This window comes from Entelurus aequoreus, linkage group LG19 (genome assembly GCF_033978785.1).
Source record: "Entelurus aequoreus isolate RoL-2023_Sb linkage group LG19, RoL_Eaeq_v1.1, whole genome shotgun sequence".
Taxonomy (NCBI): domain Eukaryota; kingdom Metazoa; phylum Chordata; class Actinopteri; order Syngnathiformes; family Syngnathidae; genus Entelurus; species Entelurus aequoreus.
Genome location: NC_084749.1, coordinates 5685163 through 5710899, shown reverse-complemented (window position 1 = coordinate 5710899; position 25737 = coordinate 5685163). Strand labels below are relative to the sequence as shown.

At 37.1% G+C, this 25737-nt stretch overlaps 1 protein-coding gene across 1 annotated transcript; it reads right to left on the bottom strand.

The window, feature by feature from the left end:
* Positions 1-7049: 7049 nt before the first annotated feature.
* On the bottom strand, positions 7050-24523 carry loxl5a (lysyl oxidase-like 5a). Its single transcript, XM_062027462.1, has 7 exons — positions 24033-24523; positions 20672-20780; positions 15239-15376; positions 11659-11815; positions 11473-11568; positions 11268-11383; positions 7050-7270 (listed from the first exon to the last, which is right to left on the bottom strand). Exons 1-7 carry the CDS (start codon positions 24508-24510, stop codon positions 7264-7266), a joined length of 1101 nt encoding a protein of 366 aa, XP_061883446.1. The 5' UTR covers positions 24511-24523; the 3' UTR covers positions 7050-7263.
* Positions 24524-25737: the final 1214 nt, after the last annotated feature.

Genomic DNA, 25737 nt, shown 5'->3' with positions numbered 1-25737 from the left:
ACACTTCCGGTTGAAAACGTCTATGTATGATGACGTATGCGGAAGTATTCGGACCCATTGAATCCAATACAAACAGCTCTGTTTTCATCCCAAAATTCCACAGTATTCTGGACATCTGTGTTGGTGAATCTTTTGCAGTTTGTTTAATGAACAATGGAGACTGCACAGAAGAAAGTTGTAGGTGCGATCGGTGTATTAGCGGCGGACTACAGCAACACAACCAGGGGGACTTTGAGATGGATAGCAGACGCGCTACCGTGAGTACAGCTTTGGCTTCCAAACATTTGATCGCTTGCCCGTACGTGCGTGTCGCTATGTGCATGTCACGTACGTAACTTTGGGGAAATATATGTTTCTTGCCAACTCTGATGGCGGCCGGGGTGTCGTCGAAAGCTACAACGCCCGCCACCGCCGCCGTCCTGTAGCTAAGTTAGCTTCAATGGCAATTGTTAAGCTTCGCCAAGATGGAAATTATTAACCGTGTATTTACATGTCCATGGTTTAATAGTATTGTTGATCTTCTGTCCATCCTTCCAGTCAGGGGTTTATTAGGGACCGAATGTCCCTTTGGGACAGAGGACCCTATTGTATTTGTAAGGTTTTATTATTATTATACTGCCGCCTCTTTGAGCTGTAATTTGACCCCCTTAACATGCTTCAAAACTTACCATATTTGACACACACATCAGGACTGGCGAAAATTGCGATTTAATCAAAAAACCTAGCCCCAAAACTCAAAAATGCGCTCTAGCGCCCCCTAGGAAGAAAACACAGACAAAACTGTCTGTAACTTCCAGTAGGAATGTCGTAGAGACATGAAACAAAATCCTCTATGTAGGTCTCACTTAGACCTAGATTTAATACACTGACATCCTTCAGCAAAAATCAACAGGAAGTTTGCAATTCCCTCTTCAAAGCAAAAGTTTTGTAAAAACAGTCACCTTTGCCTCTTGGAGCTATAATTTCACCCCCTTAAAATGCTTCAAAACTCACCAAACTGGACACACACATCAGGACTGGCAAAAATTTCGATCTAATAAAAAACCCAACCCCAAAACTCAAAATTGCGCTATAGCGCCCCATAGGAAGAAAACACAGACAAAACCGCCTGTAACTTCCAGTAGGAATGTCGTAGAGACATGAAACAAAAACCTCTATGTAGGTCTAACTTAGACCTAGATTTCATTCACTGACAACCCCCAGCAAAAATCAACAGGAAGTTTGCAATTCCCCCTTCAAAACAAAAGTTTTGTAAAAACCGGTCACCTTTTTTCAAACATTATCTCCTCTGAGCGCGTTTGTCGTGTCGGCTTCAAACTAGCACAGGAGAGAGATTGAACCTTTCTGATTAAAAGTTGACGAAAGAGTTTTAATTACTGCTCCGGTTTGGATTTTATGAGCCCTCAAAGTCGGTCCCGTCCATCGCTGCTTGCAGCTTTAATTTATTTTGTTTCTATCTGCATTTAAGCACGATGCTATCACGTTAGCTCAGTAGCTAAAGAGTTTCGCCGATGTATTGTCGTGGAGATAAAAGTCACTGTGAATGTCCATTTCGCGTTCTCGACTCTCATTTTCAAGAGGATATAGTATCCCAGGTGGTTTAAAATACAAATCCGTGATCCACAATAGAAAAAGGAGAGAGTGTGGAATCCAATGAGCCAGCTTGTACCTAAGTTACGGTCAGAGCGAAAAAAGATACGTCCTGCACTGCACTCTAGTCCTTCACTCTCACGTTCCTCATCCACAAATCTTTCATCCTGGCTCAAATTAATGGGGTAATCGTCGCTTTCTCGGTCCGAATCGCTCTCGCTGCTGGTGTAAACAATGGGGAAATGTGAGGAGCCTTTCAACCTGTGACGTCACGCTACTTCCGCTACAGGCAAGGCTTTTTTTTTATCAGCGACCAAAAGTTGCAAACTTTATCGTCGATGTTCTCTACTAAATCCTTTCAGCAAAAATATGGCAATATCGCGAAATGATCAAGTATGACACATAGAAGGGATCTGCTATCCCCGTTTGAATTTAAAAAATTCATTCATAAAAACATGGACGTTCTCCGCAGCCCTGAGGTCTTAATGTTGGAAAGATGCCGTACCGTGACTTTGTGTCCTGACTTTTGGAATAATTAGGCCGGAGGATCTCAAGGTTCGTAGGGTAAAAGCAAATCTGAAAGATAAGAAGGCCCAATACCATAAAAACATTCATAAACCATAAGAAGAACCTTAAAATTAATCCTGAAACACACGGGGAGCCAATGCTGAGATTTTAAAACTGGTGTAATGTGGGCCCGCCTTCTGGTCATGTGTCGCTGAATTTTGGAGTAAAGGTGCAATCATCTTTTTGGGGGTACCAGATAGGTAAGGGTTGAAAACGATGCCGAGTAGTGACACTATTGTTAGCATATTAACATAGTACTGTTAGAATGCAGAGACTAAGTTCGCCACACCTAGTGTGTGTGTGTGTGTGTGACAATCATTGGTACTTTAACTCTATTCACACAGAATTTCTACAACAAAATCGTTTTTTCTAGTTCTTTAAAAAAAAAAATCTATATATTGCACTGATTTTGAGGGTGAAAAGTACCAAAATGGCCCTTGAATCCTTTGATTCGTCAGCGTTGGCAAAGTAAATATCCCCTGCGGGACAGCAGAGACGATCCTCACGTGGCTCGTCTGACACACTTTCAGATCGGAAGAGTGACTGACGCAGTCTGGTTATCCTGCTTTGGCCTGCCCGTCTGTGAAATGTCTCCCCTGCTTGTCATGTATCCCTGACAGGCAGCTGCACCCTCAGCAAACATCCTGCTGAGTGTCGGGGGCCAGCAGCACCCGACTGTCTGCCACATTCTAATTCTCCCGCCTGGAAGCAGCGCGGCTGAGACATGAGTTCAAATGTGAGGTCGTGTGGAAATGTTGGGCTTTCTCTCAAGTGGACACTTTCAGTTTCAATCTAAGATGTTTCACTAAAAGTGTCCATGACATGGAGGGCCTCTTCTTTTCCTGCTCCATCATTGTTAGTCCAAATAGTCTATTCCACAAATATAGTCCAAATAGTCTATTCCACAAATATAGTCCAAATAGTCTATTCCACAAATATAGTCCAAATAGTCTATTCCACAAATATAGTCCAAATAGGCTATTCCACAAATATAGTCCAAATAGTCTATTCCAGAAATATAGTCCAAATAGTCTATTCCAGGAATATAGTCCAAATAGTCTATTCCAGGATTATATAGTCCAAATAGTCTATTCCACAAATATAGTCCAAAAAGTCTATTCCACAAATATAGTCCAAATAGTCTATTCCACAAATATAGTCCAAATAGTCTATTCCACAAATATAGTCCAAACAGGCTTTTCCACAAATATAGTCCAAATAGTCTATTCCAGAAATATAGTCCAAATAGTCTATTCCACAAATATAGTCCAAATAGTCTATTCCAGAAATATAGTCCAAATAGTCTATTCCACAAATATAGTCCAAATAGTCTATTCCACAAATATAGTCCAAATAGTCTATTCCACAAATATTGTCCAAATAGTCTATTCCACAAATATAGTCCAAATAGTCTATTCCACAAATATAGTCCAAAAAGTCTATTCCACAAATATAGTCCAAATAGTCTATTCCACAAATATAGTCCAAATAGTCTATTCCACAAATATAGTCCAAAAAGTCTATTCCACAAATATAGTCCAAATAGTCTATTCCACAAATATAGTCCAAATAGCCTATTCCAGGAATATAGTTCAAATAGTCTATTCCACAAATATAGTCCAAATAGTCTATTCCACAAATATAGTCCAAATAGTCTATTCCACAAATATAGTCCAAATAGTCTATTCCAGAAATATAGTCCAAATAGTCTATTCCACAAATATAGTCCAAATAGCCTATTCCACAAATATAGTCCAAATAGTCTATTCCACAAATATAGTCCAAATAGTCTATTCCATAAATATAGTCCAAATAGTCTATTCCACAAACATTTTTACCTGCAAAGTTTTTATACAACTTCTGCTGTGCAAGAATATTTGACTTTTTATCCATTTTGTCACCAAAACTGCAAAGTTGCATTGACTGACTTCTTGTTGCTAGGCAGATTTCATAGGCCCAATATTGTGTGCCCCTTTAAACCCTGAAAAGTAGCATAGTGTAGTGTCCATGTGCTTCACCTGACAACTTACTAGTGCATGTTTGACTGTAACTTACTAGTACATGTTTGACTGTAACTTACTAGTACATGTTTGACTGTAACTTACTAGTACATGTTTGACTAACTTACTAGTGCATGTTTGACTGTAACTTACTAGTACATGTTTGACTGTAACTTACTAGTACATGTTTGACTAACTTACTAGTGCATGTTTGACTGTAACTTACTAGTACATGTTTGACTGTAACTTACTAGTGCATGTTTGACTGTAACTTACTAGTACATGTTTGACTGTAACTTACTAGTGCATGTTTGACTGTAACTTACTAGTACATGTTTGACTGTAACTTACTATTGCATGTTTGACTGTAACTTACTAGTACATGTTTGACTGTTACTTACTAGTGCATGGTTTGACTGTAACTTACTAGTGCATGTTTTGACTGTGACTTACTAGTGAATGTTTTGACTGTAACTTACTATTGAATGTTTTGACTGTAACTTACTAGTGCATGTTTGACTGTAACTTACTAATGAATGTGTTTGACTGTAACTTACTAGTGCATGTTTTGACTGTAACTTACTATTGCATGTTTTGACTGTAACTTACTAGTGGATGTTTTGACTATAACTTACTAATGAATGTTTTGACTGTAACTTACTAGTGCTTGTTTTGACTGCAACTTACTAGTGCTTGTTTTGACTGTAACTTACTAGTGCTTGTTTTGACTGTAACTTACTATTGCATGTTTTGACTGTAACTTACTAGTGGATGTTTTGACTATAACTTACTAATGAATGTTTTGACTGTAACTTACTAGTGCTTGTTTTGACTGTAACTTACTAGTGCATGTTTTGACTGCAACTTACTAGCGCTTGTTTTGACTGCAACTTACTAGTGCTTGTTTTGACTGTAACTTACTAGTGCTTGTTTTGACTGTAACTTACTAGTGCATGTTTTGACTGAAACTTACTAGTGCTTGTTTTGACTGTAACTTACTAGTGCATGTTTTGACTGTAACTTACTAGTGCTTGTTTTGACTGTAACTTACTAGTGCATGTTTTGACTGAAACTTACTAGTGCTTGTTTTGACTGTAACTTACTAGTGCTTGTTTTGACTGCAACTTACTAGTGCTTGTTTTGACTGTAACTTACTAGTGCTTGTTTTGACTGTAACTTACTAGGGCATGTTTTGACTGTAACTTACTAGTGCATGTTTTGACTGTAACTTACTAGGGCATGTTTTGACTGTAACTTACTAGTGCATGTTTTGACTGTAACTTACTAGTGCATGTTTTGACTGAAACTTACTAGTGCTTGTTTTGACTGTAACTTACTAGTGCATGTTTTGACTGTAACTTACTAGTGCTTGTTTTGACTGTAACTTACTAGTGCATGTTTTGACTGAAACTTACTAGTGCTTGTTTTGACTGTAACTTACTAGTGCTTGTTTTGACTGTAACTTACTAGTGCATGTTTTGACTGAAACTTACTAGTGAATGTTTTGACTGTAACTTACTAGTGCATGTTTTGACTGTAACTTACTAGTGCTTGTTTTGACTGTAACTTACTAGTGCATGTTTTGACTGAAACTTACTAGTGCTTGTTTTGACTGTAACTTACTAGTGCTTGTTTTGACTGCAACTTACTAGTGCTTGTTTTGACTGTAACTTACTAGTGCTTGTTTTGACTGTAACTTACTAGTGCTTGTTTTGACTGTAACTTACTAGGGCATGTTTTGACTGTAACTTACTAGTGCATGTTTTGACTGTAACTTACTAGGGCATGTTTTGACTGTAACTTACTAGTGCTTGTTTTGACTGTAACTTACTAGTGCTTGTTTTGACTGTAACTTACTAGGGCATGTTTTGACTGTAACTTACTAGTGCATGTTTTGACTGCATTAGTCCTGTTAGATACAAAGTGGAAATATGAGGTCTCTGTCTTCTTTAATACCACATAGCATAACATGCTTGTTACATAAGATACGTACGTACCATTTTGTCAACTCTAGTATTGCCTAACATATCAATGTTGTTCAAATATATCAACTGTGTCGAACTGTTTAAAAACAAAACCAAGCTGATAAATAACATATCTTAACATATCCTATAATACTATCTTATTGTACATTACAATACTATCATATTGTACATTACATTTCATAATGAATTTTGATGCAACAAGTTTACACAGTTTAAATAATCCAAGGTTAGGCTTTTTAAAGCGACATACAGGGCTACTTTGAATCATGGTACTGTTTCATACCCAGATAGCAGGAGGGGTGCTGCAACCAAACAGTTACTTAGAATGGTAGGCTAACTAGCTACAAGGTATGATGCAATTGCCCGTTACATGGCCTGATGTGGCGCCACAGACGCAATAATTGAACTCTGTCTCTGCCTGATTCCTTGCTTCTTGTCCTGTTAAATAGACAGTTCGGTGCTTGGACCTGACAGGGGGTGTGGCTCAGCGTGTAGAGCGGCTCTACAGAAATATAAGGCTTCCCGGTTCAAATCCAGCTCCAGCCACTGTGTCCTTGGGCATGGCAAGTCACCCGTCTTGCTCCGGGTGTCACCCACACTGATGTGACTGTGACTCATCACAATTAAACTTCCATGTATAGCTTTCCAAATAATGTGCTGTACAGATGAAGTGGCCAGTAAGTTGTCATTGTGACACAAAGAGACTTGTGTAAAGGTCGGGGTTGGCATGTCGAGGTCCCCCTCCAGGGACTTCAAATATGTGACGGGTGTTGTTGAAAAAGCGCAACTATGTGGCGTGTGTAGACCTTCTGGATGCCTGAAATGAATCTGGCACTTTAAAAAAATAGTCCCAAAAGAACAACGGCGTGACTTTCATTTAAATTCTTTATTAAATAATAACAGTTCATATATTAAAATGCACTTCTATAAATATAAATTGTGTCAAAGAAAACCTTAAAAAAAAAAAAATTAAATATTACATGCAAAAGAAGAGTTTTTCTTCCATTCACTCACAAGGTAAGTCATGTGATGATCCCACAGCAAAAATACACTTTTCTTGATCACGTACACAAATAAGGTCAGAATGTCTGCAGCATGAAGATCAGGTGAGGTCCTTCAGGTCAGCTCCTGTTCCAAGAAGACAAAAACAGCAATGAAAGTTGACCATGACAAGAAGACAAAAACAGCAGTGGAAGTTGACCATGACAAGAAGACAAAAACAGCAGAGGAAGTTGACCATGACAAGAAGACAAAAACAGCAGTGGAAGTTGACCATGACAAGAAGACAAAAACAGCAGTGGAAGTTGACCATGACAAGAAGACAAAAACAGCAGTGGAAGTTGACCATGACAAGAAGACAAAAACAGCAGTGGAAGTTGACCATGACAAGAAGACAAAAACAGCAGTGGAAGTTGACCATGACAAGAAGACAAAAACAGCAGTGGAAGTTGACCATGACAAGAAGACATAAACAGCAGAGGAAGTTGACCATGACAAGAAGACAAAAACAGCAGAGGAAGTTGACCATGACAAGAAGACATAAACAGCAGAGGAAGTTGACCATGACAAGAAGACAAAAACAGCAGAGGAAGTTGACCATGACAAGAAGACAAAAACAGCAGTGGAAGTTGACCATGACAAGAAGACAAAAACAGCAGAGGAAGTTGACCATGACAAGAAGACAAAAACAGCAGTGGAAGTTGACCATGACAAGAAGACAAAAACAGCAGTGGAAGTTGACCATGACAAGAAGACAAAAACAGCAGTGGAAGTTGACCATGACAAGAAGACAAAAACAGCAGTGGAAGTTGACCATGACAAGAAGACAAAAACAGCAGTGGAAGTTGACCATGACAAGAAGACAAAAACGGCAGTGGAAGTTGACCATGACAAGAAGACAAAAACAGCAGAGGAAGTTGACCATGACAAGAAGACAAAAACAGCAGAGGAAGTTGACCATGACAAGAAGACAAAAACAGCAGTGGAAGTTGACCATGACAAGAAGACAAAAACAGCAGTGGAAGTTGACCATGACAAGAAGACAAAAACAGCAGTGGAAGTTGACCATGACAAGAAGACAAAAACAGCAGTGGAAGTTGACCATGACAAGAAGACAAAAACAGCAGTGGAAGTTGACCATGACAAGAAGACAAAAACAGCAGTGGAAGTTGACCATGACAAGAAGACAAAAACAGCAGTGGAAGTTGACCATGACAAGAAGACAAAAACAGCAGTGGAAGTTGACCATGACAAGAAGACAAAAACAGCTATGGAATGTTTTGACTGTAACTTACTAGTGAAAGTTTTGACTGTAACTTACTAATGAAAGTTTTGACTGTAACTTACTAATGAATGTTTTGACTGTAACTTACTAATGAAAGTTTTGACTGTAACTTACTAGTGAAAGTTTTGACTGTAACTTACTAATGAATGTTTTGACTGTAACTTACTAGTGAATGTTTTGACTGTAACTTACTAGTGAAAGTTTTGACTGTAACTTACTAATGAATGTTTTGACTGTAACTTACTAATGAAAGTTTTGACTGTAACTTACTAATGAAAGTTTTGACTGTAACTTACTAATGAATGTTTTGACTGTAACTTACTAATGAAAGTTTTGACTGTAACTTACTAATGAATGTTTTGACTGTAACTTACTAATGAAAGTTTTGACTGTAACTTACTAATGAAAGTTTTGACTAACTTACTAGTGAAAGTTTTGACTGTAACTTACTAGTGAAAGTTTTGACTGTAACTTACTAATGAAAGTTTTGACTGTAACTTACTAATGAATGTTTTGACTGTAACTTACTAATGAAAGTTTTGACTGTAACTTACTAATGAATGTTTTGACTGTAACTTACTAATGAAAGTTTTGACTGTAACTTACTAGTGAAAGTTTTGACTGTAACTTACTAATGAAAGTTTTGACTGTAACTTACTAGTGAAAGTTTTGACTGTAACTTACTAGTGAAAGTTTTGACTGTAACTTACTAATGAAAGTTTTGACTGTAACTTAATAATGAATGTTTTGACTGTAACTTACTAATGAAAGTTTTGACTGTAACTTACTAATGAATGTTTTGACTGTAACTTACTAATGAAAGTTTTGACTGTAACTTACTAGTGAAAGTTTTGACTGTAACTTACTAATGAAAGTTTTGACTGTAACTTACTAATGAAAGTTTTGACTGTAACTTACTAATGAATGTTTTGACTGTAACTTACTAATGAAAGTTTTGACTGTAACTTACTAGTGCATGTTTTGACTGTAACTTACTAGGGAATGTTTTGACTGTAACTTACTAGTGAATGTTTTGACTGTAACTTACTAGTGCATGTTTTGACTGTAACTTACTAGTGCTTGTTTTGACTGTAACTTACTAGTGCTCGTTTTGACTGTAACTTACTAGTGCATGTTTTGACTGTAACTTACTAGTGCTTGTTTAGACTGTAACTTACTAGTGCTTGTTTTGACTGTAATTTACTAGTGCATGTTTTGACTGTAACTTACTAGTGAATGTTTTGACTGTAACTTACTAGTGCATGTTTTGACTGTAACTTACTAGTGAATGTTTTGACTGTAACTTACTAGTGCATGTTTTGACTGTAACTTACTAGTGAATGTTTTGACTGTAACTTACTAGTGCATGTTTTGACTGTAACTTACTAGTGAATGTTTTGACTGTAACTTACTAGTGCTTGTTTTGACTGCAACTTACTAGTGAATGTTTTGACTGTAACTTACTAGTGCTTGTTTTGACTGCAACTTACTAGTGAATGTTTTGACTGTAACTTACTAGTGCTTGTTTTGACTGTAACTTACTAGTGCGTGTTTTGACTGTAAGTTACTAGTGAATGTTTTGACTGTAACTTACTAGTGAATGTTTTGACTGCAACTTACTAGTGCATGTTTTGACTGTAACTTACTAATGAAAGTTTTGACTGTAACTTACTAGTGAATGTTTTGACTGTAACTTACTAGTGCATGTTTTGACTGTAACTTACTAGTGCATGTTTTGACTGTAACTTACTAATGCATGTTTTGACTGTAACTTACTAGTGAATGTTTTGACTGTAACTTACTAGTGCATGTTTTGACTGTAACTTACTAGTCCTTGTTTTGACTGTAACTTACTAGTGAAAGTTTTGACTGTAACTTACTAGTGCTTGTTTTGACTGTAACTTACTAGTGCATGTTTTGACTGTAACTTACTAGTGAAAGTTTTGACTGTAACTTACTAGTGAAAGTTTTGACAGCAACTTACTAGTGAAGTGAAGTGAAGTGAATTATATTTTATATAGCGCTTTTCTCTAGTGACTCAAAGCGCTTTACATAGTGAAACCCAATATCTAAGTTACATTTAAACCAGTGTGGGTGGCACTGGGAGCAGGTGGGTAAAGTGTCTTGCCCAAGGACACAACGGCAGTGACTAGGATGGCGGAAGCGGGGATCGAACCTGCAACCCTCAAGTTGCTGGCACAGCCGCTCTACCAACCGAGCTATACCGCCCCTAGTGAATGTTTTGACTGCAACTTACTAGTGAATGTTTTTGACTGCAACTTACTAATGCATGTATTATGACTGTAACTTACTAGTTGATATTTTTTGACTGTGACCTACTAGTGCATGTTTGTAATTGTAACTCACTTGTGAATCTTTTTGACTGCAACTTAGGAAGACATGTTTTGACTAGATCTATATTATTTGACTGCAACTTAGGAAGACATGTTTTGACTAGATCTATATTATTTGTCTGCAATTTAGGAAGACATGTTTTGACTAGATCTATATTATTTGACTGCAACTTAGGAAGACATGTTTTGACTAGATCTATATTATTTGACTGCAACTTAGGAAGACATGTTTTGACTAGATCTATATTATTTGACTGCAACTTAGGAAGACATGTTTTGACTAGATCTATATTATTTGACTGCAACTGACTTGTGCAGGTGTTTTGAAGCATATGCAACATTTACAATATGAATAAAGTGGATTGGATTGGACTGTAACTTGCTAGTGAATTGGTTTTTGTTTTTTTACAGACTCGTCATGTCTGTGAAAAAATGTCAATTAAAAAAGCCCCAATTTGAATTCAAAGCAATTAAAATGCTTACTTACTTGGTAACCCTGCAGTTCCTGGCTTGCACGTGGTTTCCCGTGTACCGGATGTCACACCGGGCCACGTTGTTGGAGAAATCTGACTCCTGAACCAGCTGATTTGGGTTCACTGTCACCTGAGAAATATGCACAAAAAAACCACATGTTGTTGTTGAGAGCATGTTTGAAAGAAATGATCAACAAACACAATCCACCTTTGCCGTACCTGCAGTGTGTAGTTCCCCGGTGGCACGTCGGTGATGTCGATCCACTGGCAGTCGATGTTGGCGTGGTAGGTATCGTAGCAACTAGGACTGAGACCCTGATGGGTTGAAAAAACCAAACAACAACATCCCACATGACCCCGTATCGCAGGCAAAGTACAAATCCATGTAGTCATTCCAGAACAGACCTGTGTGTGAGCGGTGCACGCAAAGCGTCTTCGTACGCCGCGGTCACATGACGTGTCCTCCAGGCAGAAACTGGCCTTGTGTCCCTCGGACACTTTGCGTCCGGTGGAGGGATCCAGCAGCTCGTAGTTGCTGAAGGCCTCCATGCTGTGGTAGTGCCTTCACACGGGCAGATCAAACACTCTAATCAATATTGTACAAAACCCCAAAAGCGGTGACGTTGTGTAAATGGTAAATTAAAAGAGAATACAATGATTTGCCAAAATCCTTTTCAACTTATATTCAATTGAATAGACTGCAAAGACAAGATATTTAATATTCGAACTGAGAAACTTAATTTTTTTTTTCTGGGTGTTGTTGATAAATGGCTGGAAGCGAGTAGCAAGGGAAGAAAAAGGCTTAAAAACCTTTCTTTTTTAAAAAAAAAAAAGCCTTTTTTTTAGATGCATGCATACTAGTTCTAGCTATTAGGCTGTTCTAGTGTTTATTTTTATTTATTTTTATTATCTCTTTATTTTTTATTTTTAATACACTGTAGCACTTTGAGGTTGATTGCTCAATGGAAAGTGCTTTTTACAAATACAATCTATTATTATTTATTATTATTACAGTTGGTACATCTGTAAGTGCGAGGTAAAACTCTACTATGCAAAGCCAAAGCCATTTATCAACAACACCCGGAAACGTCGCCGGCTCTCTCGCAACGGAGAGGACAACTTAAGCTGTACATCAAGCAAGAACAACATTTCTCATGCAACTATTGCAAGGAATTTAGGGACTTCACCAGCTACGCTACGTAATATCATCAAAAGGTTCAGAGAATCTGGAGAAATCACTGCACGTAAGCAATGATATTACGGACCTTGGATCCCTCAGGCGGTACTGCACCAAAACGCCACAACAGTGTGCTCCACCGCTTCCAGTCTGTGGAACGCTCTCCCTGACCACCTGAGGGCACCACAGACTGTCGAAGTTTTTAAAAAAGGCTTAAAAACCCTTCTTTTTAAAAAAGCCTTTTTTTTAGATACCTGCATACTAGTTCTAGCTATTAGGCTGTTCTAGTTTCTTTTTTTCTTTTTTTTATTATCTTTGTATTCATTTTTTTAAATACACTGTAGCACTTTGTGGTTGTTTGCTCAATGTAAAGTGCTTTTTACAAACGAAATATATTATTAATTATTATTATTACAGTTGGTTGCCACATCTGTAAGTGCAAGGTAAAACTCTACTATGCAACACCAAAGCCATTTATCAACAACACCCGGAAACGTCGCCGGCTCTCTCGCAACAGAGAGGACAACTTAAGCTGTACATCAAGCAAGGATGGGAAAGAATTCCACCCGAGAAGCTTCAAAAATGTGTCTCTTCAGTTCCCAAACCTTTACCGAGTGTTGTTAAAAGGAAAGGCCATGTAACACAGTGGTGAACATGCCCTTTTTTGCAATGTGTTGCTGCCATTACATTCTAAGTTCATGATTATTTGCCAAAAAATAACAAAGTTTCTCAGTGTGAACATGAAATATCTTGTCTTTGCAGTCTATTCCATTGAATATAAGTTGAAAAGGATTTGTTGTATTCTCTTTTTATTTACCTTTTACACAACGTGACTGCTTTTGTGTTTGGTACATCCATCAACAGCACATAAGAATGAGAAGTGGAAAAGTGAGGAATAAGAATAAGAAGTGGAAAAGTGAGGAATAAGAATGAGAAGTGGAAAAGTGAGGGATAAGAATAAGAAGTGTAAAAGTGAGGGATGTGAATAAGAATAAGAATAAGAATAAGAAGTGTAAAAGTGAGGAATAAGAATAAGAATAAGAATAGGAAGTGTAAAAGTGAGGAATAAGAATAAGAAGTGTAAAAGTGAGGGAGAAAAGGATAAGAATAAGCAATGAGGGATAAGAATAAGAATAGGAAGTGTAAAAGTGAGGAATGTGAATAAGAATAAAAAGTGTAAAAGTGAGGGATAAGAATAAGAATAAGAAGTGTAAAAGTGAGGAATAAGAATAAGAAGTGTAAAAGTGAGGGATGTGAATAAGAATAAGAATAAGAATAAGAAGTGTAAAAGTGAGGAATGTGAATAAGAATAAGAATAAGAATAAGAATAAGAATAAGACTAAGAAGTGTAAAAGTGAGGGATGTGAATAAGAATAAGAATAAGAATAAGAAGTGTAAAAGTGAGGGATGTGAATAAGAATAAGAATAAGAATAAGAATAAGACTAAGAAGTGTAAAAGTGAGGGATGTGAATAAGAATAAGAAGTGTAAAAGTGAGGGATGTGAATAAGAATAAGAATAAGACTACGAAGTGTAAAAGTGAGGGATGTGAATAAGAATAAGAATAAGAATAAGACTAAGAAGTGTAAAAGTGAGGAATAAGAATAAGAATAATAAGAAGTGTAAAAGTGAGGGATAAGAATAAGAATAAGAAGTGTAAAAGTGAGGGATGTGAATAAGAATAAGAATAAGAATAAGACTAAGAAGTGTAAAAGTGAGGAATAAGAATAAGAAGTGTAAAAGTGAGGAATAAGAATAAGAATAAGACTAAGAAGTGTAAAAGTGAAGAATAAGACTAAGAAGTGTAAAAGTGAGGGATGTGAATAAGAATAAGAATAAGAAGTGTAAAAGTGAGGAATAAGACTAAGACTAACAAGTGTAAAAGTGAGGGATGTGAATAAGAATAAGAATAAGACTAAGACTAAGAATAAGAATAAGAATAAGACTAAGACTAAGACTAAGAAGTGTAAAAGTGAGGGATAAGAATAAGAATAAGAAGTGTAAAAGTGAGGGATGTGAATAAGAATAAGAATAAGACTAAGAAGTGTAAAAGTGAGGAATAAGAATAAGAAGTGTAAAAGTGAGGAATAAGAATAAGAATAAGACTAAGAAGTGTAAAAGTGAGGGATGTGAATAAGAATAAGAATAAGACTAAGAAGTGTAAAAGTGAGGAATAAGAATAAGAAGTGTAAAAGTGAGGAATAAGAATAAGAATAAGACTAAGAAGTGTAAAAGTGAGGGATGTGAATAAGAATAAGAATAAGAAGTGTAAAAGTGAGGAATAAGACTAAGACTAACAAGTGTAAAAGTGAGGGATGTGAATAAGAATAAGAATAAGACTAAGACTAAGAATAAGAATAAGAATAAGACTAAGACTAAGACTAAGAAGTGTAAAAGTGAGGGATAAGAATAAGAATAAGAAGTGTAAAAGTGAGGGATGTGAATAAGAATAAGAATAAGACTAAGAAGTGTAAAAGTGAGGAATAAGAATAAGAAGTGTAAAAGTGAGGAATAAGAATAAGAATAAGACTAAGAAGTGTAAAAGTGAGGGATGTGAATAAGAATAAGAATAAGAAGTGTAAAAGTGAGGAATAAGACTAAGACTAACAAGTGTAAAAGTGAGGGATGTGAATAAGAATAAGAATAAGACTAAGACTAAGAATAAGAATAAGAATAAGACTAAGACTAAGACTAAGAAGTGTAAAAGTGAGGGATGTGAATAAGAATAAGAATAACAATAAGAATAAGAATAAGAATAAGAATAAGAATAAGAATAAGAATAAGACTAAGAAGTGTAAAAGGATCTGACTGATGACAGCTGTGCCACTCCCACTGGTGTCTGGGCTTCATGGGGAGGAAGTCTGCTGTTCCTTGGTTCTTCACACGCTGGGGGAACCTCAGAAGAACTCTGTAGTCCAGCTCACTCACACCTGGCCGGTAGGCAGACCTGCACCACACCACACGTCACTCGGTAAATACATGCGCTCTTACTTTGGAGAGCCAGCAGAGAGGATCCACGGGTGTTGTTGTCAAAGTGATGGATGGTGCAGATCCACGGGTGTTGTTGTCAAAGTGATAGATGGTGCAGATCCACGGGTGTTGTTGTCAAAGTGATGGATGGTGCAGATCCACGGATGTTGTTGTCAAAGTGATAGATGGTGCAGATCTCCACACGCGTGCAGGGACTCTTCTTCACTTCCTCTTTGCGTGCAGGGACTCTTCTTCACTTCCTCTTTGCTTGCAGGGACTCTTCTTCACTTCCTCTTTGCTTGCAGGGACTCTTCTTCACTTCCTCTTTGCTTGCAGGGACTCTTCTTCACTTCCTCTTTGCTTGCAGGGACTCTTCTTCACTTCCTCTTTGCTTGCAGGGACTCTTCTTCACTTCCTCTTTGCGTGCAGGGACTCTTCTTCACTTCCTCTTTGCGTGCAGGGACTCTTCTTCACTTCCTCTTTACTTGCAGGGACTCTTCTTCACTTCCTCTTTGCTTGCAGGGACTCTTCTTCACTTCCTCTTTGCTTGCAGAGACTCTTCTTCACTTCCTCTTTGCTTGCAGAGACTCTTCTTCACTTCCTCTTTGCTTGCAGGGACTCTTCTTCACTTCCTCTTTGCTTGCAGGGACTCTTCTTCACTTCCTCTTTGCTTGCAGAGACTCTTCTTCACTTCCTCTTTGCTTGCAGGGACTCTTCTTCACTTCCTCTTTGCTTGCAGGGACTCTTCTTCACTTCCTCTTTGCTTGCAGGGACTCTTCTTCACTTCCTCTTTGCTTGCAGGGACTCTTCTTCACTTCCTCTTTGCTTGCAGGGACTCTTCTTCACTTCCTCTTTGCTTGCAGAGACTCTTCTTCACTTCCTCTTTGCTTGCAGGGACTCTTCTTCACTTCCTCTTTGCTTGCAGGGACTCTTCTTCACTTCCTCTTTGCTTGCAGGGACTCTTCTTCACTTCCTCTTTGCTTGCAGGGACTCTTCTTCACTTCCTCTTTGCTTGCAGGGACTCTTCTTCACTTCCTCTTTGCTTGCAGGGACTCTTCTTCACTTCCTCTTTGCGTGCAGAGACGCTTCTTCACTTCCTCTTTGCTTGCAGGGACTCTTCTTCACTTCCTCTTTGCTTGCAGGGACTCTTCTTCACTTCCTCTTTGCTTGCAGGGACTCTTCTTCACTTCCTCTTTGCTTGCAGGGACTCTTCTTCACTTCCTCTTTGCTTGCAGAGACTCTTCTTCACTTCCTCTTTGCTTGCAGGGACTCTTCTTCACTTCCTCTTTGCTTGCAGGGACTCTTCTTCACTTCCTCTTTGCTTGCAGGGACTCTTCTTCACTTCCTCTTTGCTTGCAGGGACTCTTCTTCACTTCCTCTTTGCTTGCAGGGACTCTTCTTCACTTCCTCTTTGCTTGCAGGGACTCTTCTTCACTTCCTCTTTGCTTGCAGGGACTCTTCTTCACTTCCTCTTTGCTTGCAGGGACTCTTCTTCACTTCCTCTTTGCTTGCAGGGACTCTTCTTCACTTCCTCTTTGCTTGCAGGGACTCTTCTTCACTTCCTCTTTGCGTGCAGAGACGCTTCTTCACTTCCTCTTTGCTTGCAGGGACTCTTCTTCACTTCCTCTTTGCTTGCAGGGACTCTTCTTCACTTCCTCTTTGCTTGCAGGGACTCTTCTTCACTTCCTCTTTGCGTGCAGGGACTCTTCTTCACTTCCTCTTTGCTTGCAGGGACTCTTCTTCACTTCCTCTTTGCTTTCATCTCAGGCAAGGTGGCTCTTCCACATGTGCCGGCCAGGGAAATAGGCCAGCACACTCCCAAGTGTGATACAACTCAAGGGAAAGTGATATTTTCCTGCCTAGATGAATCACGTTTGTGTTTATATTCAGTGTGATATCACTCTGAATGACATCCATGTTTATATATTCAGTGTGATATCACTCTGGATGACATCAATGTTTATATATTCAGTGTGATATCACTCTGGATGACATCGATGTTTATATATCCAGTGTGATATTACTCTGAATGACATCGATGTTTATATTCAGTGTGATATCACTCTGAAAGACATCCATGTTTATATATTCAGTGTGATATCACTCTGAATGACATTGATGTTTATATTATTCAGTGTGATATCACTCTGGATGACATCAATGTTTATATATTCAGTGTGATATCACTCTGGATGACATCAATGTTTATATATTCAGTGTGATATCACTCTGGATAATGCAGATGTATATATATTCAGTGTGATATCACTCTGAATGACGTAGATGGTTATATATTCAGTGTGATATCACTGGATGACATAGATGTATATATTCAGTGTGATATCACTCTGAATGACGTAGATGGTTATATATTCAGTGTGATATCAATCTGGAACCGTAGATGGTTATATATTCAGTGTGATATCACTCTGAATGATGTAGCTGTATATATATTCAGTGTGATATCAATCTGGAACCGTAGATGGTTATATATTCAGTGTGATATCACTCTGAATGATGTAGCTGTATATATATTCAGTGTGATATCAATCTGGAACCGTAGATGGTTATATATTCAGTGTGATATCACTCTGAATGATGTAGATGTATATATATTTAGTGTGATATCACCCTGGATGACGTCGATGTATATATGTATTGAATGTGATATCACTCTGAATGATGTAGATGTATATATATTCAGTGTGATATCACTCTGAATGACATCGATGTTTATATATTCAGTGTGATATCACTCTGGATGACATCAATGTTTATATATTCAGTGTGATATCACTCTGGATGACGTAGATGGTTATATATTCAGTGTGATATCACTTTGGATGACATAGATGTATGTATATTCAGTGGGATATCACTCTGAATTATGTAGATGTTTATATATTCAGTGTGATATCACTCTGAATGATGTAGATGTATATATATTCAGTGTGATATCACTCTGAATGACATCGATGTTTATATATTCAGTATGATATCACTCTGGATGACGTCAATGTTTATATATTTAGTGTGATATCACTCTGAATGACATCGATGTTTATATATTCAGTGTGATATCACTCTGGATGACGTCAATGTTTATATATTCAGTGTGATATCACTCTGGATGACGTAGATGGTTATATATTCAGTGTGATATCACTTTGGATGACATAGATGTATGTATATTCCGTGTGATATCACTCTGAATTATGTAGATGTTTATATATTCAGTGTGATATCACTCTGAATGATGTAGATGTATATATATTCAGTGTGATATCACTCTGAATGATGTAGATGTATATATATTTAGTGTGATATCACTCTGAATGACATCGATGTTCATATATTCAGTGTGATATCACTCTGGATGACGTAGATGTTTATATATTGAGTGTGATATCACTCTGAATGATGTAGATGTATATATATTCAGTGTGATATCACTCTGAATGACATCGATGTTTATATTATTCAGTGTGATATCACTCTGAATGATGTAGATGTATATATAGTCAGTGTGATATCACTCTGAATGATGTAGATGTATATATATTCAGTGTGATATCACTCTGGATGACGTCAATGTGTATATATTCAGTGTGATATCATTCTGAATGACAGATGTATATATAAATTCAGTGTAATATCACACTGAATGACGTAGATGTATATATATATATATATATATATATATATATATATATATATATATATATATATATATATATATATATATATATATATATATATATATATATTCAGTGTGATATCACTCTGGATGACGTCGATGTTTATATATTCAGTGTGATGTCATTCTGAATGACGTAGATGGTTATACATTCAGTGTGATATCACTCTGAATGATGTAGATGTATATTCAGTGTGATATCACTCTGAATGACGTAGATGGTTATATATTCAGTGTGATATCACTCTGAATGACGTAGATGGTTATATATTCAGTGTGATATCACTCTGAATGACGTAGATGGTTATATATTCAGTGTGATATCACTCTGAATGACGTAGATGGTTATATATTCAGTGTGATATCACTCTGGTATGACAATGATGTATATATATTCAGTGTGATATCACACTGGAATGACGTTGATATATACGAATTCAGTGTGATATCATTCTGAAATGTAGATATATATATATATATATATATATATATATATATATATATATATATATATATGTATATATATATATATATATATATATATATATATATATATATATATATATATATATATCTACATTTCAGAATGATATCACACTGAATTCGTATATATCAACGTCAATCCAGAGTGATATCACACTGAATATATAACCATCTAGGTCATTCAGAGTGATATCACACTGAATATATATATATATATATATATATATATATATATATATATATATATATATATATATATATATATATATATATATATATATATATATTCAGTGTGATATCACTCTGAATGACCTAGATGGTTATATATTCAGTGTGATATCACTCTGGATTGACGTTGATATATACGAATTCAGTGTGATATCATTCTGAATGATGTAGATATATATATATATATATATATATATATATATATATATATATATATATATATATATATATATATATATATATATATATATATATATATATATATATATATATATATATATATATATATATATATATATATATATATATATATTCAGTGTGATATCACTCTGGAATGACGTTGATGTATATATATTCAGTGTGATATCATTCTGAATGATGTAGATATATATATATAGATATATATATATACATATATATATATATATATATATATATGTATATATATTCAGTGTGATATCACTCTGAATGACATAGATGTATATACCAGTGTTTCTTAACCACGGGTGCCGGGGCCCCTGGTTGGGTTGCCCAAAAATGGTGGCCGTAATGGGCCGCAGCTGTAATACACTTGTCCACCATGTAACTATTGAGTAGGATTAAATCAAGAGTAAGATTACTAAATCAGTGTTAATATTTGAGTGGGGCCCCGGGCCCCTCTGTAGTGGAAACGTTGGGCCCCGAGGTCAAAAAGGTTAAAACCCCCTGCTGTATACAACAGGAGCACTCGAGTGTTTTTGCTGGAAGGATTTTTGTCTACCAAGTTTTGAACTGAACCGGTACGGGGGCCACACGGATTTGGGCCCCTGGTCCCGCAAGAAGGGTGGCCAATGAAAAGGTAGCACGGGGGAAGTGGTGACTCACCTGGACAGGCAGTTCTCCTCGGCAGCACAGCGCAGAGCGTACATCTGCACTCTCTGGATGTAAGACGCGGCTTGGATGTAGTACGGGTCCGGGACCAAGTCCGGGAGACCTGCGGGGGACCGTTTCAGAAGGCCACTACATTAGGTACACCTGTATGCTCTCATCCGGTTCTTGTTCTTGTGCGCCACAAAAAAACTGCTGAATGTCGCCATCGATCCTGACTTCCTCATTTGGAGTAAAAATATCAGCACAAATTGTTTTTATTAATGAAGTTTTTTATTTTGTTACTATTTACTAAGTAGTATTTTTGTAATTTTTTTTCAGGCAAATTGATGCACTTTAAAAAACAATGTTAGTAAAGTTATTTTCGTTGTAAGTTGATCTATATTTATATTATATTTATATTTATTTTTCTTCAATTTTAAGAAGGATACGATGTTATGCAGAGGTGTACTTATTACAATTTTATAGACAGATAAAACTACTTATAGTGGGGGGGGGGGGGGCTGAAAATCCAAGAAAGAGGGTGTCATGATATTATTTTTTAATAAAGGCTAAAACAATTACTTAAATGTACTTAAATATGATATTAACATGCTTATCAGTTTTGTGTTATTAGCATCAACTTTTTGAACGTTTTCTCCTCGCATTATGACTTTTTTTTCTTATTTGGGTGTCCAAACTCTTTGATTTGGGGGCCGTATCGGGCTAAAACAAAATGTACAACTGCATGTAAGTAACAATATGTATAGCCTATACATTTATACTGTACATATTATATGAATATATTGGATATTTAATTGATAATTAATTTAAATGGATGATAATTATGTGAAAGTTTGACGACCTCCTTAAAGTTTTGTAATCAATCCGAAATATCAAGCAGCAAAAATGTGCCAAACATGGATAAGTGTGGAGAGAGTGTTTTACATTTTTCCCATCATGCATTGTAATGGATTCAAATCATTTAGATTTTTTTTATGGTGCTTGGACATTTTTATAATATCCACAAAGTTCAGTGAGCGAGTTGTGTTATGTGTGTTGACATTTTGTGTTTGTTTTTTTTTGTGCCATGACTAGGGAAGGTTGTTTGGATTGGGTTCTATAAGTAAATGTGCGGATTACAAAATTGATTTGTTTCATTTGGGTGTCCAAATTTTGTAATTTGGGTGCCGCATTGCACAAAAAGTATTTTACAACTGCATGTCAAGTAACAATTATGTATAGCGTATACATATATACTGTATAGTATGTATATATTATATTAATATATTGGATATTTAACTAAGAATTAATTTAAATGGATAATAATTATGTGAAAGTTGGACTCTTACCTTGTTTATTTCTGTGACGACCTCCTTAAAGTTTTGTAATCAAGCAGCCAAAATGCACCAAACATGGATAAGTGTAGAGGTTTTTCCCATCATGCATTGTAATGGATTTAAATGGGTGTCATTTTGATTTTTCTTTTTTTTATGATGCTTGGACATTTTTATAATATCTGCAAAATTCAGTGAGCAAGTTGTGTTATGGGTGTTGACTTTTTGTGATGGTTGCATTTTTTTTTTTGTTGCTCCATGACTAGGGAAGGTTGTTTGGATTGGGTCCTATAAGTAAATGTTGTGCGGGTATCACTTCAATGCACAATTTATAATAGTTGACCTGATTTACTTTTCTTTCTTGCTAAAGATGGCAGTAGTTATTAGCATCAACCTTTGAACGTTTTCTCCTCGCATTATGACATTTTTTTAACTCATTTGGGTGTCCAAATATTTTAATTTGGGGCCCCATTGCGTAAAAAGTTTTTTACAACTGCATGTAAAGTAACACTTATGTACAGCCTAAATATATATACTGTATAGTATATATATATATTATATTAATATATTGGATATTTAACTAAGAATTAATTTAAATGGATAATAATTATGTGAAAGTTGGACTCCTATCTTGTTTATTTCCATGACGACCTCCTTAAAGTTTTGTAATCAAGCAGCCAAAATGCACCAAACATGGATAAGTGTGGAGATTTTTCCCATCATGCATTGTAATGGATTTAAATGGGTGTCATTTTGATTTTTCTTTTTTTTATGATGCTTGGACATTTTTATAATATCTGCAAAATTCAGTGAGCATGTTGTGTTATGGGTGTTGACATTTTGTGTTGGTTGCAATTTTTTTTTGCTCCATGACTAGGGAAGGTTGTTTGGATTGGGTCCTATAAGTAAATGTTGTGCGGTTATCACTTCAACGCACAATTTATAATAATTGACTTGATTGAGTTTTCTTTCTTGCTAAATATTTAAAAATAATTTAGAAACAGCTCGCCGGCCTTATTCCTTTTTAAACTCATGAGGTCTGGCGAGCCACACTGAAGATGGCAGTAGTTATTAGCATCAGTTATTAGCATCAACCTTCGAACGTTTTCTCCTCGCATTATGACATTTTTTTTCTCATTTGGGTGTCTGTAAAATTCAGTGAGCAGATTGTATTATGGGTGTTGACTTTTTGTGTTGGTTGCATTTTTGTTGTTGATGGGGTTTTTTGTTGCTCCATGACTAGGGAATGTTGTTTGGATTGGGTCCTATAAGTAAATGTTGTGCGGATTACAACATTTTTATTTTTTTTTCAGTTGGGTGTACAAATTTTGTAATTTGGGTGCCGCATTGCGCAAAAAGTATTTTACAACTGCATGTCAAGTAATAATTATGTATAGCCTATACATATATACTGTACAGTATGTATATATTATATTAATATATTGGATATTTAACTAATAATTAATTTAAATGGATAACAATTATGTGAAAGTTGGACTCCTACCTTGTTTATTTCCGTGACGACCTCCTTAAAGTTTTGTAATCAAGCAGCCAAAATGCACCAAACATGGATAAGTGTGGAGATTTTTCCCATCATGCATTGTAATGGATTTAAATGGGTGTCATTTTGATTTTTGATTTTTTTTATGATGCTTGGACATTTTTATAATATCTGCAAAATTCAGTGAGCAGGTTGTGTCATGGGTGTTGACTTTTTGTGTTGGTTGCATTTATTTTTTGTTGCTCCATGACTAGGGAAGGTTGTTTGGATTGGGTCCTATAAGTAAATGTTGTGCTGATTTCACTTCAATGCACAATTTATAATTATTGACCTGATTTACTTTTCTTTCTTGCTAAATATTTAATAATATTTAATGATAACTCGCCGGCCTTATTCCTTTTTAAACTCATGAGAACTCACAAGTCAAATTGAAGTCTGGACACCCCTGCCTTAGACTTGTCTAGTCCTCTGAACTGTCCCCCAATGGAAGCAGGAGGGGGGAAAAACTGCTTAAAGAGTGTAAAATGTTCAATAGTTTTACCGTGCGAGAAGAACCTGGTGCCATGGCCCGGTCCTGGTAGAACTGGTCTTGTAGGGGTTCCGTTCCTTCGGTCTGGAGGGTAGACGTTATAAAAAACGGAGTTCCTAGATGGACTATGCGGATCCTGAGAGTCGCTCCCTTCCGGATCGGTCCGCTGTTGGGTGTAGTGGATGTCGATGACGTTGCTGGACAGTCTGGAAGGTGCCGCTTCCGGTCCAGTTCGTCTGCGCTCCACACTCGGAGTTTGGATGCCACCCACATCTCTTTCGGTGTTAGCCGCCGTGGAAGGTCCAGCCGCCGTGACAAGTCCAGATGTGGGTCGGGGCGTGGACTCCAAGCGCCGCGGTGGTCTCTGCGTAAAATCCGTCGGCGGCGCGTCGCCGTCTCCGGAGGCGCTGCGCTCCCCGCCGGAGAACTCCTGGGTCTGGCTGCTGAAGGCCGCTGCTGCTGCGCGGCGGCGCGACCAGGCTTGGTCCATCGGAACCGGCGCCTCCACGCGGTTGAGCTCGGCGGGCTGCGAGGGCGAGTCCGCGTGCTTGGTGGTCAACAGCAGCTGCGTCCTCCTCCGTGACTGCGCCGCCGCTCGGTACTGAGTGCCGGTGCTCAGCAGGCTGTGCAGGCGGCCGTGACTCCGCCACTGCAGCCGCTGCCGCCACGGAGCCGCAGGAGGACGCTGGGGGCCGCCCGGTACCGGTACCGGCAGAACCGCGAGGACGCAAAGCAGCAGCAACTTCTCCATCTCGGATGGACGTGAGCGCGCGTGGCTCTGCGCGCGGCTCTTATACGCGCCACGCAGTCACACGTCTGGTCAATGTTTGTTTGTGCGTGACTCACCCAGCAGGCAGCGGACCTCCGCCAAGGCGCCAGCGTTTGTCAACACAACGAACACAGAAAGCAACACATGACTAATAACGTCAACAGCCCGCTTATGTCCACACACGTTTGTCTTACTTTTGTTGCTCATCAAGTGTGGACTAAATGTATTCTAGGAAGATTACAATTTGTATATATTTTTCTTGCTGTAAATACAAATTTTTATTCTCATTTATAGTGGAACCTAATTGAGTCTGTCCCGCTTATGTTGACAAAGTTTTTCTTCTATTTGTTCCTCATCAAGTGTGGATTTTATTCTTGTAAGATTACAATTTTTATATATTTTTTGCTGTAAATTTACATTTTTATTCTAGTGTACAGTGGAACCAGATTGAGTCTGTCCCGCTTATGTTGACAAATGTTTTTCTTCTATTTGTTCCTCATCAAATGTGGACTTTATTTTTGTAAGATTACAATTTTTATATATTTTTTGCTGTAAAGTTACATTTTTATTCTAGTGTACAGTGGAACCATTTTGAGTCCGTCCCGCTTATGCTGACAAAGTTTTTCTTCTATTTGTTCCTCATCAAGTGTGGATTTTATTCTTGTAAGATTACAATTTTTATATATTTTTTGCTGTGAATTTACATTTTTATTCTCATACACAGTGGAACCAGATTGAGTCTGTCCCGCTTATGTTGACAAATGTTTTTCTTCTATTTGTTCCTCATCAAATGTGGACTTTATTCCCGTAAAATTAAAATGTTTATATATTTTTTGCTGTAAATTCCCATTTTTATTCTCATACACAGTGGAACCAGATTGAGTCTGTCCCGCTTATGTTGACAAATGTTTTTCTTCTATTTGTTCCTCATCAAATGTGAACTTTATT

Excerpts from the sequence above, each read along its gene's own strand:
- loxl5a (XM_062027462.1), bottom strand. The coding sequence starts at position 24,510 with ATGGACCAAGCCTGGTCGCGCCGCCGCGCAGCAGCAGCGGCCTTCAGC. Across the intron at positions 20,781-24,032 it reads CACCAGGTTCTTCTCGCACG|GTCTCCCGGACTTGGTCCCG; the intron begins GTAAAACTATTG and ends GGTCCCCCGCAG. Across the intron at positions 15,377-20,671 it reads GAGGAGAACTGCCTGTCCAG|GTCTGCCTACCGGCCAGGTG; the intron begins GTGAGTCACCAC and ends GGTGTGGTGCAG.